The sequence below is a fragment of the Coturnix japonica genome, chromosome 2 (assembly GCF_054131305.1).
Source record: "Coturnix japonica strain WE chromosome 2, WE-NBRP24, whole genome shotgun sequence".
Taxonomy (NCBI): Eukaryota; Metazoa; Chordata; class Aves; order Galliformes; family Phasianidae; genus Coturnix; species Coturnix japonica.
The window spans coordinates 118,215,581-118,227,808 of record NC_140664.1 but is presented as its reverse complement, the minus strand read 5'-3'; the positions used below and the strand labels follow the sequence as shown (position 1 = coordinate 118,227,808).

The 12,228-nt window shown below is 45.1% G+C and overlaps 2 protein-coding genes across 7 annotated transcripts in view; both read left to right on the top strand.

Annotated features, from left to right (window-relative positions):
- Positions 1-612: 612 nt before the first annotated feature.
- Positions 613-3,020, top strand: LOC107309092 (guanine nucleotide-binding protein G(I)/G(S)/G(O) subunit gamma-11). The gene is made up of 3 exons (XM_015853565.2): positions 613-665; positions 819-922; positions 2,776-3,020. Exons 2-3 carry the CDS (start codon positions 827-829, stop codon positions 2,899-2,901), a joined length of 222 nt encoding a protein of 73 aa, XP_015709051.1. The 5' UTR covers positions 613-665; positions 819-826; the 3' UTR covers positions 2,902-3,020.
- A 78-nt stretch (positions 3,021-3,098) lies between these two features.
- Positions 3,099-12,228, top strand: part of LOC107309087 (putative acyl-CoA dehydrogenase 6) — a 67,310-nt gene continuing 58,180 nt past the window's right edge. For 3 of the 6 annotated variants that reach the window (XM_085538618.1, XM_085538617.1, XM_015853554.2), the window contains exon 1: positions 3,099-3,264. In XM_085538618.1, coding sequence (XP_085394744.1) covers positions 3,139-3,264 — 126 coding nt within the window. In that variant the 5' untranslated portion in view covers positions 3,099-3,138. Of the gene's footprint in view, positions 3,672-12,228 lie in introns of all 6 variants that reach the window. The other 3 variants (XM_085538619.1, XM_085538621.1, XM_015853556.3) reach the window with 3 other exon arrangements.

Sequence of the window (12,228 nt, the reverse complement as noted above, 5' to 3'; positions counted from 1 at the left end):
CCAAGAGCAGCCAGGGCACAAACAGGGTGAAGGGACACTTGTTGCATAGAGTGCACTTTCTGCTCAGGGTCTGGATCTCAGCAGTATATGCAAGCACAGGGGGCTTTCATAAGTCCTTCTTGTGCTTTCTGAACCCACCACTCCGAGTGTACCCCCATCCCCAGCACAGCTGCAGGACCCCAGATGCTCTGTGCAGCACAGCACAGCTGTGGCATGCAGAGCTCTGTGTCCCACCGGCAGCCTGACCCGACAGCTGTTCCTTCACCTCTCTGCCTTTCAGTCTGATCTGCCTGTAGTTTTAACACAGAACTTTGGGGGAATGTGCGCAAGAAAAGCACCTGCTGCGACCAGTTCACCTCTCTCAGCACGCCAGTGGCACACGACCACGCAGCACTGAGGCACAGGAGGAGCAGAGTAGAGGGCTGAGCGCTGGGCAGCCCCCGGCTGCCTCTGCCACACGGGGCGAGGAGGGGGGCGAGTGCCGGCAGCCCTCCGGGTGCGGGACGCTGGAGCCCCGCAGTGTGAACGTCCCGAGAGCGGGGCCGGGCGGGCCGTAATCCGATTAGAGGGGATTAATCCAGAGTTTAAAGGCCGGGCGGCGCGGGGCAGGGTGCCCGGCGCGGTGGGGAGGAAGCGGTCGCCGCGGAGCAGCCCGGCGGCACCGGGTGAGTGAGGCCGGGGGCGGGCCGGGGGCGGCCGTCCCACCGTCCCACCGTCCCACTGCCCTACCGGGGGCTCCGGGCCCGACGGCCTCGCTGCCCAGCGGTAACCCTTTGTCCTCCCTCCCTCCTCCCCTCCCTCTCTCCGCGCTCTGGCAGCGCACACCATGCCGGCGATCAACATCGAGGACCTGAGCGAGAAGGACAAACTGAAAATGGAAGTGGAGCAGCTCCGTAAAGAAGTGAAGCTGGAGAGGCAGCCGGTAAGCGAGGGGCCGCCGGGCGGGCCGGGGGCTGAGGTTGGGGCGGGGGGCGGCCGGGCAGCCCCGGCGCGGTGCCGTCGGGCGGCGGCGGTGCCGGGCGGGCAGCCCCGTGCGGAGCCCGGCGGGGCGGAGCGGGAGGGACCCGTCCTGGCGCAGCGCGGGGGTGATGGGGGCCCCGCCGCGGGGAGAGGAGCGCTGAGCTCTAACCGACGGCTCTTGCCCAGCAGCCGAGCCGGGGGAGGCAGAATTCCCCTCCTATGTAAAAGACACCGGGGCGTTGGGGGTGCGGTGGCCAGCGGGGCTACCCCGGGCGAAGGGTAGACGCTAAGGGGTTGGTGCCCCATAGCCGAGTTCTGTCCCGCTGTGTTCGATGGGAGCACTATACTTTCCGTCACAATTTCTTTCCACAGGTGAACAGTTTCCAGTGGTTTTTATTGTTGTATTATTTCACATTTTCTATAAATGGAAGAATACCATTGATATTGCTCTGTGATGAAACTTGTTTTTCCTTCTGTATGTTTTAAATCCATATGCCAACAAGAAAAAAAATTCATCTAGACAAACTCTTCATTTCAGACTAAAAGTGAGTTTATATTAGGGGATGAGTGGAATTGTTTCTGTCTATTAGGTCTAGGTGCACAGCCAACTAAGTAAGAAAGCCACAATTATAACAGACTCATAGAATGAATCACAGAAGGACTTGGCTTGGAAGGGACCTTTAAGCCCACCCAGTTCCAACCCCCTGCTGAGGGTTCATTGCCACCCAACCACATCAGGCTGCCCAGGGCCCCAGCCAACTTGGCCTTGCATGACTTCAGGGATTGGGCACCCACAGCTTCTCTGAGCAGCCTGTGCCAGCATCTCATTGCATTTTAGGCGTCAGTTAAATGGCAGTGGTTGTAGATGTTATGGCCTATGGATCCAGAAGTATTAAGGGCTGCACATCTGAGTACTACAGGCGCATAGATCATCCCTCAGAGCGTCCCCAAGCTCCTGAAATACTCTGCAGAATGCATAGATTTTAATTTTCTTAATAAGAGTTTAAAACTCCTGATGTAAATAAATATATATTTACATATTCTGAATAGTCTAAATATTCTAATATTTCGTCCATATATTCTAATAAACCAAAAGACTTTAGGGAACTGTATTTTGAAACCATCTGCAGTGAAGCATAGTCAGCATCCTCAGTTTCACCTCTGCACTCTACAAAAGCTTCACAGTGAGCATGAAGTCTGTGCTGTAGGTACCATAGCCAGAGGTAGTCAGGCCTTATTCTGTGCACCCTGTGGTTGAGGATTAACCCTGAGCTACTTCTGATGGCTCAGAGGCTGTGACACAGTGGGTAAATTCACCATCTCGCTTGGCATAACTTTACCTATGGAGTAAGATATATAATTATGGAGGAGCCTTAAATTAGAAATAATGGCCCCTGTTGGCCTGGCAGCAGATGGATTCTGTTGCTGACTGCGCTGTTGTGTCTGTGGGTTTGGCAGGCACAGAGCTGGGAACTGTGCTTAGGGGCATCCCTGATCCTGACACCTGAGGACAGCGTCTGTCCCACAGGAAGGGAACTGAGAGGTGTGTGTGGAAGTGACAGACGCTTTGTAGACACAGAGCATGTCGTGGAGCTGAAATGTTGATCCTGAGTGTGCTGACCATACGCCATGTCGGGGAAGATGTGCTTCATACAATTATATGGACTGATTTAAGAGCTGGAAGTTTAACAGTGTAGCAGCCAATGGTGCTGGCCTGTGGTACCCAGTGGGCGGGCAGACAGGGAGAGGTGTGAGCTCAGCACCTGGCTGCTGAGCAGTGCGTGAGCTCTGGCAACGTGTCTGTCCTCCCCGCAGGTGTCCAAGTGCTCCGAGGAGATCAAGAACTACATCGAGGAGCGCTCAGGAGAAGACCCGCTGGTCAAGGGCGTCCCGGAGGACAAGAACCCCTTCAAGGAGAAGGGCGGCTGTGTCATCGCCTGAGGGATACCCCAGCCCGCTGGGCCTGGTCCGGCAGCACAGGAGCGGTTTTTGTCTGTCGTTCTTTATTTTTTTTTTCTTTTTTCTTCTTTTTTTTCTTAAATAAATGGATGAATCTGAAAGCAGGGTCTCATCGCTTCTCCGCTCTCGCCACCTGTTCGCCTCCTGCTCGGGCCGGTAACTCGAGAGGGCTCGAAGGGCGGAGCGGAGCGGAGCAGAGCGGAGCGGCCGGCGGAGGCCATGGCGCTGCGGGGCGGCGGGCGCTGGGCTGTGCGGGCCGCGGCCCTGCATGGCGGCGGGCGGCGGCACGGAGGGCGGGTAGCAGACACGGCGCAGCACGGCGCCTTGCGGGAGGCCCTCAGGAAGGTACCGCGGGGACGGCCCGGCAGCCAGCGGGGCCTGTCTGCTAAACTGCACCGGGTGCTGCGCGGCGTGTTGGCACCGCCTGACTCCCCTTTCACTTTAAAAGTCGGGTAGCGGGACTGTGGGGACTTGTGCGAGTGGGGTTGGGCTGCTGTGCTGCCTGTGAGTGGGGAGGGAGCACAAGAGGGGTGTTGGTGGAACTTGGCCTGCCCGAGTGGGAACTGAAGGTCTGGAGCACAGAGCGGGAGAGCACTCAGTTCCCTCCCAGCCCCTGCAGAGCACGGGGTAAGCGTTGGCTGTGGACACCAAGTGTAAGGGCATGTGGAACAGAGCCCGTTTGTCACGGTCGTGTTTCTAGAATTGGGTTCCCGTGAAACCGAATGATAAATCGAGAGAAGGAGACACTTCTGGTAAGGTCAAATGGAAGTTGAATGCCACTCTGCGAATAATGATGGCAGTGGTGAATTATCTGTGTTCCCAGCAGTGAGGTCAATGTCACCTGCAGAAGGCTGTGGTGTAATTAACCAACGCCTGCCAAAGTTAGAGAATCAGGTTTTTTTAATGTTAGAAAGCCTTGGTGTGGAACCCACTGGGAGGGATGGTGTGGGGGCAGTGGGATGAAATAGGATGGGGTGAGATTGGATGAGATGGGATGGGATGAAATGAAACAGAACAGAACCAGGTGAAATGGGATAGGATAAGACAAGGTGAGACAAGCTGCATGTGTGAGAAGTGTCTCTAAACTGTGAAACTGTGAGAGATGTGCTCAAGATTATTTGGAGCAGGATGTACATTCCAAGATGGGCATGATGGAGTGTGGGGTGCTGTCCTTGATCTGCCTTTAGGTGAATGCTCAGCTCCTGGCTGGTGCTGCACTGTAGTTTTGTAAGAGCAATGCACTCTGGGTGTCCTAATGTTAGATCCCTGATATGACTTTGGAGCTGTACTGTTAAGAATCTGATGGAAGCTTTTAAAAATGACTTGAAGAGTCTTACACTTTTATGGATAATTTACCCTTTTCCCAAGTTTCTCCTCTTTCTGTGTTTAATGTGGAGAAGGGATTATTGGGTCTACTTCTGATTCAGACAATTCTTCAGGTTGTTTTTGAGCTTTTTTGGAATTAGCTTTCATACTTCCAGAGTTAAAGCAGGATATTGCAAAGGCTATTTAATTCATCAAGCTTTCTATGGCTAAAGTTAGGCCTCTTATCCTTGAACTTTTGCAGTAGTGTGTTCATTTTCCGTGTTCTACAAAGAAACCTGGTGCTTGACTGCCTTCCTTATAAATTAGTTTCATTCATCTAAATTCCTGGACATTCTTCAAAGCAGGAATGAGCTGGCAGGGAAAGGATCAGTAAAAGGGTTGAAGATGAATCCTCTTCTGTCATTTGGGTGAATAATACAGGATTGTTTTGCTTTTATCGCAGTAACAGGCCTGTATGTCTGCAAAGTCACCTACCTTGCACTGTTCCCTACTTCTGCACTGTCCCCTAGTCCTGGAATCTAGGAGGCTTATATAACCCTTATTTCAGTTTCTGTCAGATCATATAGAAAAAAATAATCTTTGCCAGTTTACATCAGATCCAGTCTAATGTTGTTTACTCTAAAGCTTCCAGCAGTCAGTGTTTGTTTTGGCCTAAGCTAAGACCGACCCCAGTGAATTCAAGAGAAACTGGAAAGTAAGCACTATGGCAGAGAATGACCACTGAGTATCTGTAATGTGTTTTAAATGTAATGATTATTGAATTTGGGGTACTCTTTCCACTAGGCTAATACATACGCAGCTGCCTTGAAATCAGAGAAGCAAACTGCAATTCCATTAGTGAAAACTGTTACTATTTTTTTTTTTACTTCATTTCTTTTATTATTATTATTTTTTAAATCTGTTAAATTAATGTACTTTTAATGATCTGTACTTCTCCAATTGTTCTGAGCAGGATGAGGAAGAGACTCCTGTAATTCCAGGAGCCATTTTTAGCAAGGGTATTGAAATAACCTCGTGAGTGGTTTCCTTTACTACTTCATAGGTCACCACCCTTCCTCTTGGAAATCAAAAAACGTAACTTTACCTTGTTAAACAATACTTATAGTGCACTGCTATTCAACAATTCAATGCAGTAATTAAATTATAGTATCGGGTGAGATATTTTACACACATTTATATATTGCGCTCGTTATATTGGAGCATAAAAGAGCTGGATTAAACACTAATTTTCACTATAAATATCCATTAAAATTGTTGTAAACTCTCTGTCAAAATAATACGGCTATTTTGGATAGTCTGCAGAATACCACTGAAGTGTGACTACTGTTACTGCTGGAGCACCGTAGTTAGAGGTGTTTTGTCCATCTTCTATAGCAAATCACAAAAACCAGCACTGAAACAGCAAAGTTGTTGGCTGCTGGTACTACAAATAAATAACTTAAAACACTTTCTCATTAAATCAAAAGAGAAAATGAGAGAGGAAAGACAGCAGAAGTTGCAAAAGACGTGACTTGGATCTCTAATACAGTATTTGTCATGCATTTGAGGTCAAAGTTTGAGAAGGGAGGCGGTTGAATGTGACATTAGTAAACCTCACAGCTTTTGTATGGATCTATGTAAGGGAAAGAGAGTTCCCAGATTCTGGGATATATGCAGTAGTCTTTGTCATCTTGTGTCTCACAGAAACGTTTTATAACATTTTGAGGCCAGATCCCTTTCTGTGTAGACAAACACAAAAATATCCTTTCCTAGTGCCAAGAATTTTGGACAATAATGTAATGAAGTGTTCATAGTTGATTTTTGTTGTAATCTGGGCGGCTGGGATATACTACTGTAATAGGAAATACCACCAAAGATATTCAATAGTACTTTATCATTGTCACACCTGATAGGAGTAGGCAATGCAGCTGTGAACTTCTGACAGTTTAAATTGTATCTTAATAAGCAGTTTCTTACTGAGCAAATGCCTGTGATTTACATAGGTTGTGCCATGACCGTTCAGGAAATGTAGCTTTCTTTAAATCATATTAGGTCCCGTTAGTGTAACAATGTGTGAGTAAATTTAACCCTGCCCCAGGGGCACATTGATAAACGTGGCAGCTCCCAGTTAGGTGTCATTGTACTCTGAAAGCTGTTCTTTCAACTTGCCTTGTTCTGGACAGATTGTTTTTTTATTATTTCTTTTTCTTATTAAGCCTCAAAAGGAGCAGAAAAGCCTGTATCAGGTTTGATAGATGAGCACTGATGGATTGCTGCAAGGAGACTTCTGAGATTCTTCATGTGCTACTTAGTATTATTTTCTGTCCTCCAGCCAGGCTTGTGGGCCTAGTCAACAACTGTTGCTTATCAACCTGCTTTAGGAACAGAAGGTCCCAGGTCATTAGCCCTGATAGCACCACCAGAGGTGTGTGTGTTCCCTCAGGTGGGTTTCAGTCATTAGTTTATAGCTTGTCATAAAAAATTAATGCCTTGATTTGTCTGTAGCAGTAAGGCAGAGCAAGCTTGTCTCCAATCTGCCATTTTATGTGCTGTAGCCTTCAAAGTATACCATGTTACCTTGAGACAGGGAAAACTAGTATGGGTGTCATGCCATGGTGTTTGACAATGGAGCTGCTCCTCAGGCAGATTTGGGAGGGCCGCGAGTATTGCAGTTAGAAATTTGCAGTGGGATAAGCAGACGGATGTGTGCCGTAATTCCATTTTCAAAGACAGAAGTGGAGATTAGGAATGTCTCCTTTATTCTGGAGAAGAAACCAGCACTTTCCCAGGGGAAGCTGATAAAATTCTGTTGTTCACCTCATCCAAAGAGAAATGTGGAACATTTTATTTCAGCTTAGCTTTATCCCAGCCACAAGAAAAAGGAAAAAATGGAAAGTAGATGGAACAAGAGCATGCTGAATAGAAATGTTTCCCATGATGCTGGAGCAATGTGGTAAGTAGATTCTGTGTAAGCTTCTTGTGGTTGAGATGACAGTCCAAATCTTTAGTTGATGATTCAGCATTCAGGACTAGCAGTCCTTCAGTGAGGTCAGCTGTTTGGATCTGTGAGGATACCCTGGGCTTATTAGGTACTCAGCTGATATGGAGATGAGCATAGTTTAAGTTCCAGGACATACATAAAATGGCGTAAGTTGTGAGTCTCTGGTGGGTTTCCATAATTTGGCATGTACCAGGGCCATTCTTTTAGTAGCTCCAGAGAATTATTTTTCCTCTTTCAGTGACACAAGATAAAGAAAAGGTGAAGGCACCAATGAAGTTAAAGTCAGTTCCTAGGACTGAATATTTTCTCTTTTATCTCAAGGATTCTGTCAGAATGTGGAGCACAGTGTCTGAACACGATGCTCTGGGAATCCTAGAGTACTACAGGAGATGCTTTTTGCCACTTGTTGAGTGTTAAAAAAGCACCATGAACATCTGGAAGCTCTGCTAATTGAAATCTCTTGAAGAAGGAGGTCTGTCAGCCTGGACAAACCAGCCCAGCCATTGCTTCATACCACATTGCTCCGAACAGCCAATATCTCTAACAGTACCCAAATTCCAGGCTGCGCTTCAGCTTAGTAACAGCATGAAATGCTGAGCCCTGTCATGGGGAATGGTGTGTGGGTGGCAAAGATGGACAAAATCCTGGTGCATGTGCCTTTCACATTGGATCCCATCATATTATTTCATGACATCCTAATGACTTGCAGTGGAAAGGTGGTCTGGAATGGCCACAGTGAGATAAATTGCTTTGTTCGCACAGGGCTATAATACAGAACCAAATATGAATAATCATAGTTCCTAAGAATATAATTTGTGGTCACTGTGGCCAAGTCTGAACTTAGTAAAGTTGTTGGGAGGTGGAAAAGGGAGGGTTTTTTTTAATCTAGTTTTTGCCATAATGATACCACGTGAGCACAAAATGTCCTACTGACTAAAAGAGGGAAAGAAAACAAGTTTTGTACATTAGCAGCTTTGTAAGTCACAGTGATGGCACATGTTTGGAATGAATAGCTGAATAGATCAAAGTTATGATATTTGAAGTATTGTTCCCAAATCTTTTTGTGTTTCCTAACCCATTCTGTTTCTAATAGGTGCTGTTTTATTTCTAAAAGTTAAGAGATTCAGAGGAGCCTGACGTGTGGAGAGATGGTAGAGGAATACTGTCAGTAATGAGGAAAAAGCCTTATTTTCTGTCCAGATTTAAATTGTAATTTAATGTGTCTCTCCTTGGATAGTATCCATTGGTTATATTTTTGCATTTGGGGAATGTATATCCATGAATATGATGGAACCAGAAGTGTGAATATATTTTCTATATCCCCAGGAGAGTAGTTTATAGTTTTTACAAAAATATCATGGTAAAAGGAACAGAATTTCTTGTCCAAGAAGGACATGGAGCTCAACATGGCTTAAACCCTGTTGTGTTGAGTATCGAGGGTGTGAAATACTCATTTGATAGCGTATTGATTTGCCTGTTGTGTGGTTGAATGGAGGATGCAGCAGATGCTATCAATGAGACAGAGGAATAAATAAACACAGTTTGTGGTCAAAAGAAAAAAAATTGAGAAATTCCCTGGAACTAATCATAAACACTTAAATGATTGCTTGATCTTGGGGGGCTTTGTGAATGTATTCCTTCCCTGCTTTTGCAGGGAGATGGTTTTGGCATGATATTTGCAATTCTTGGAGTCCAGAGCGAGAAGCAATCTTGGGACCCTCCCATTTTCACCATGTTCTTGGATGGGTCTGTTGAAGAAGTGGCTGTGAGTGAGCAGGGACTATAAAAACTCCCAGGTGTGTGCAGGGGTTGCAGTTGTCTGTGTGTGTGTTCCTTCGGGCAGGGAGGAGAATGCCAGGTAGGAGGAGGGTCAACTGGGATCATGTGCCTCCCCAGTCATAGCTGGTCTTTCAGCATCTTGTTCCTCAGGAAAGATTAAGCTGGGCTCAGCTCCCAGGTTCTGGTTTGTTCCCTTTGTTTTTTTTGCAGGGTAATGATACATGCCAGGGTGACAAAGGCTGCCTTCTGCTCAATGTAGGCAAGGGGACAGTGTGTGCTTCTGCCCAGCCCCGCACTCCCTATAAGACTTGTAGGTTTTTAAGTTTTAGGCAAGCAGAGACAAAAGCTTTGTGATTGAATCAGATGTACTTTTTTTTCCCCCTCCAAATTAAAAACTGTATGGGACTAAAGGATATGCAGTATTTTAATTTCTGAAGCAATAATCAGCTCTGCTTTATGTATTATGTATATGGCAGAGAACAGTCTCTGACAGGAAAGAAACGCAATGATTTAAACAGAAGCATGTCCATTGCGGCCAAATGAATAAAGCAGAAGAAATTGCATTATACTTCTAATCTGTGTGGTTTTTGGCTGAAAAGATAACAGATGAGGACAGGTATGTTTTGTTATATCTTGAGATGCTGCCAAATCTTACTTCACTGGGTTTTTTCCCTGTGCTATTTTTTTTTTTTTTTTTTATCCTTTTAGGAAAGGGAAAAATTAATTTAGTAACAATTTGTTCCTGTGTTTGCTGATCTTGCAGTCTTTGGTACCCAGTGCTGCAGCACACTGCATGAGTCCTTTGTTGCCTGTGGCACAGCGTAATTAAAGGTACAAAAAGGACCTTTGGTGTTATAATTAATCAATTTTAAACACATCTTCCAATTTTGGACATTTATTTTTGATCACTCCGTTTTCACCTTTGATAAACCTAATGAGTGTTGGTTTTAAATCCACTGTCAGCTTCTCTGGAAGCTCAGCTCTGGTCATGTCTATGTCTAAAGGCAGTGGAGAAAGGCTGGGTCTGTTCACTGTGCATTACTGTGCAGTAATGGACAAAAAAATAGAAGTATCCTAAGACCTTGAGGTGCTAGCAATGATGTGTTATCTGCCCCTTTTCAACCACCTTCACAATGCTAAACTGGATTGGCTTTTTCTCCCAAACTTTTATCATACTTCCTATTGGGAAAGAGAAAAGGGGAAAGCTATATGACCTCAGATCTGCATGTTTTGTGTCTAAGTTTGACGACATGCACAGGAGGGGGTATATATAGCATACCTGATCAACATGGTTGACATGCCACTATTTATTCTATCAAGCATTTGGTGCATTTGCAAGCAGAATAAATGATAATCAGTGCAGATCACAGACAGTACAGTGAGCTGAAGTGTGAGAGCCTGTACTCAGCAATGGTCTTAAGCACCAACCACTGTAGGCCTGAGCTCATCACTGCCGTGCCAGGTTGGGTTGGGTGATATAGACCATGGCTATGGCAGCTCATGGCTTCTGCTGCATTCAGAAAGAAGATTAACGGGATATTCAGATGGAAAGCAGATGGAATTCTGGTGCTGCTGATGCATCCCATGGTGATTTCTATGAGCTTATTTTGGTAGCGCATATAGGCAGTGCAATGGACTTGGTCACCTTGATTCTTTCAGTTCTTAGCCTTGGGAAAACACTGCCTGTCCTCGGCAGCAGTGCCTGCACCATGCAATGTTGTGTGCACTCACTGCTGCCAGAGGTTATGAATTCAATTACAAGGAGAGATACTGTACTGTGATCTGTTCATTATTCTCTTAAATTATTGCTGGTGTCAAAGGCAAAGGGCTCTACGGTCTGTTACCTCCTTTCTTTCAGGTCAACATTTTGCTAATTGTCAGGATATAATCAAGGAAGAAATGTTGTTAGTGCTTTATTGCTTACTTACTCATCTTTTATATTACTTTAAAGATTTAATTATTATTTCAGCTTGATTTAAGAGCAGAAATAATTCTCCTACTCTGGTATGACATGGCACTTCTAAATCACAGAATCACAGGGGTTGGAAGGGGCCTCTGTAGATTATCTAGTCCTACCCTCTGCTAAAGCAATTTCATAACAGTAGGTTGCACAGGAAAGCATCCATATGGGCCTGAAATATCTCCAGAAAAAGGACTCCACAACCTCTCTGAGTTGCCTGTTCCAGTTCTCTGTCACCCTCAAACTAAATAAGTTTTTCCTCACGTTTGTATGGAATTTCCTATGTTTCAGTTTGTGCCCATTGTTCCTTGTCAGGTTGCTGGGCACTGCTGCAAAGTTCATTGCCATATTGGACCCTGCTCCCAAATCCTTCACTTTTAAGCCCACCTTAGTATGTTGGCCAGCCTGCTGCCAAAGATTGACCTGTCTCTTCTAGACAGATGGTTCTCATCCCTCCCTAGTGTTTAATCTTCTCAGAAAGTCCCATTGTCATAAAAACCAAACTCAAAATCCATATAATTTTCTAAATACAAAGGTAGGGTTTTTGTCAGACATTTTCTCTTGCTCTTCTAATCTCAACTTAGGTATAACTTACAGTAAAAGTTTCTGTCTTTTTGTGGCAATGCTAATTAATGTATTTTTTTTGTTGTTATTGTTTTTGAAGTCTCGAGGCCATACATTGTCCTACTTATTGTGTGCTGAAATATTGTACTGCCCCTGTACAGTATTGTAGGGGACAGATATGAGATATTGCATGGTGAAGTGTTACTATCTTTAATTTCTCATTTGAATTGTTTGCTAAAAGGTAAACTTGATGGTGAGTAATGATGGAAAGAAATCTTTAGTTGCTGTAAAGAACATTTGTAGACACTCTCAGTAACCAGAATTATTTAATTACCACTAGGGATGGGATATTTGTTTTGGATTACAGTGAGAATTAAATGACAATCTCTAATGCTTCTGCTGGTACAATGTCAGCAGAAAATACTGAGCACCATGTGAAGGAAAATCCCCGAGTGTGGTTTTGTTTCTTACTCATTTAAATAGTACAATAACTTCCAGGGGAAAAGAAGGAGAACATGCATCTATCTGCAACATTCTGGGGAGATATTTCTCATTGCTCTCTTCTAGATGGGGATTAAAATAATCCATAACAAAATACATATATATATATACAGGCATTAAATCCCAAATACCTCTCTGATTTGGCCAGCTAGATTAGGTTAAAGGATTTCCTTAGTGGTTGGGAGTATCTGTTGGATAA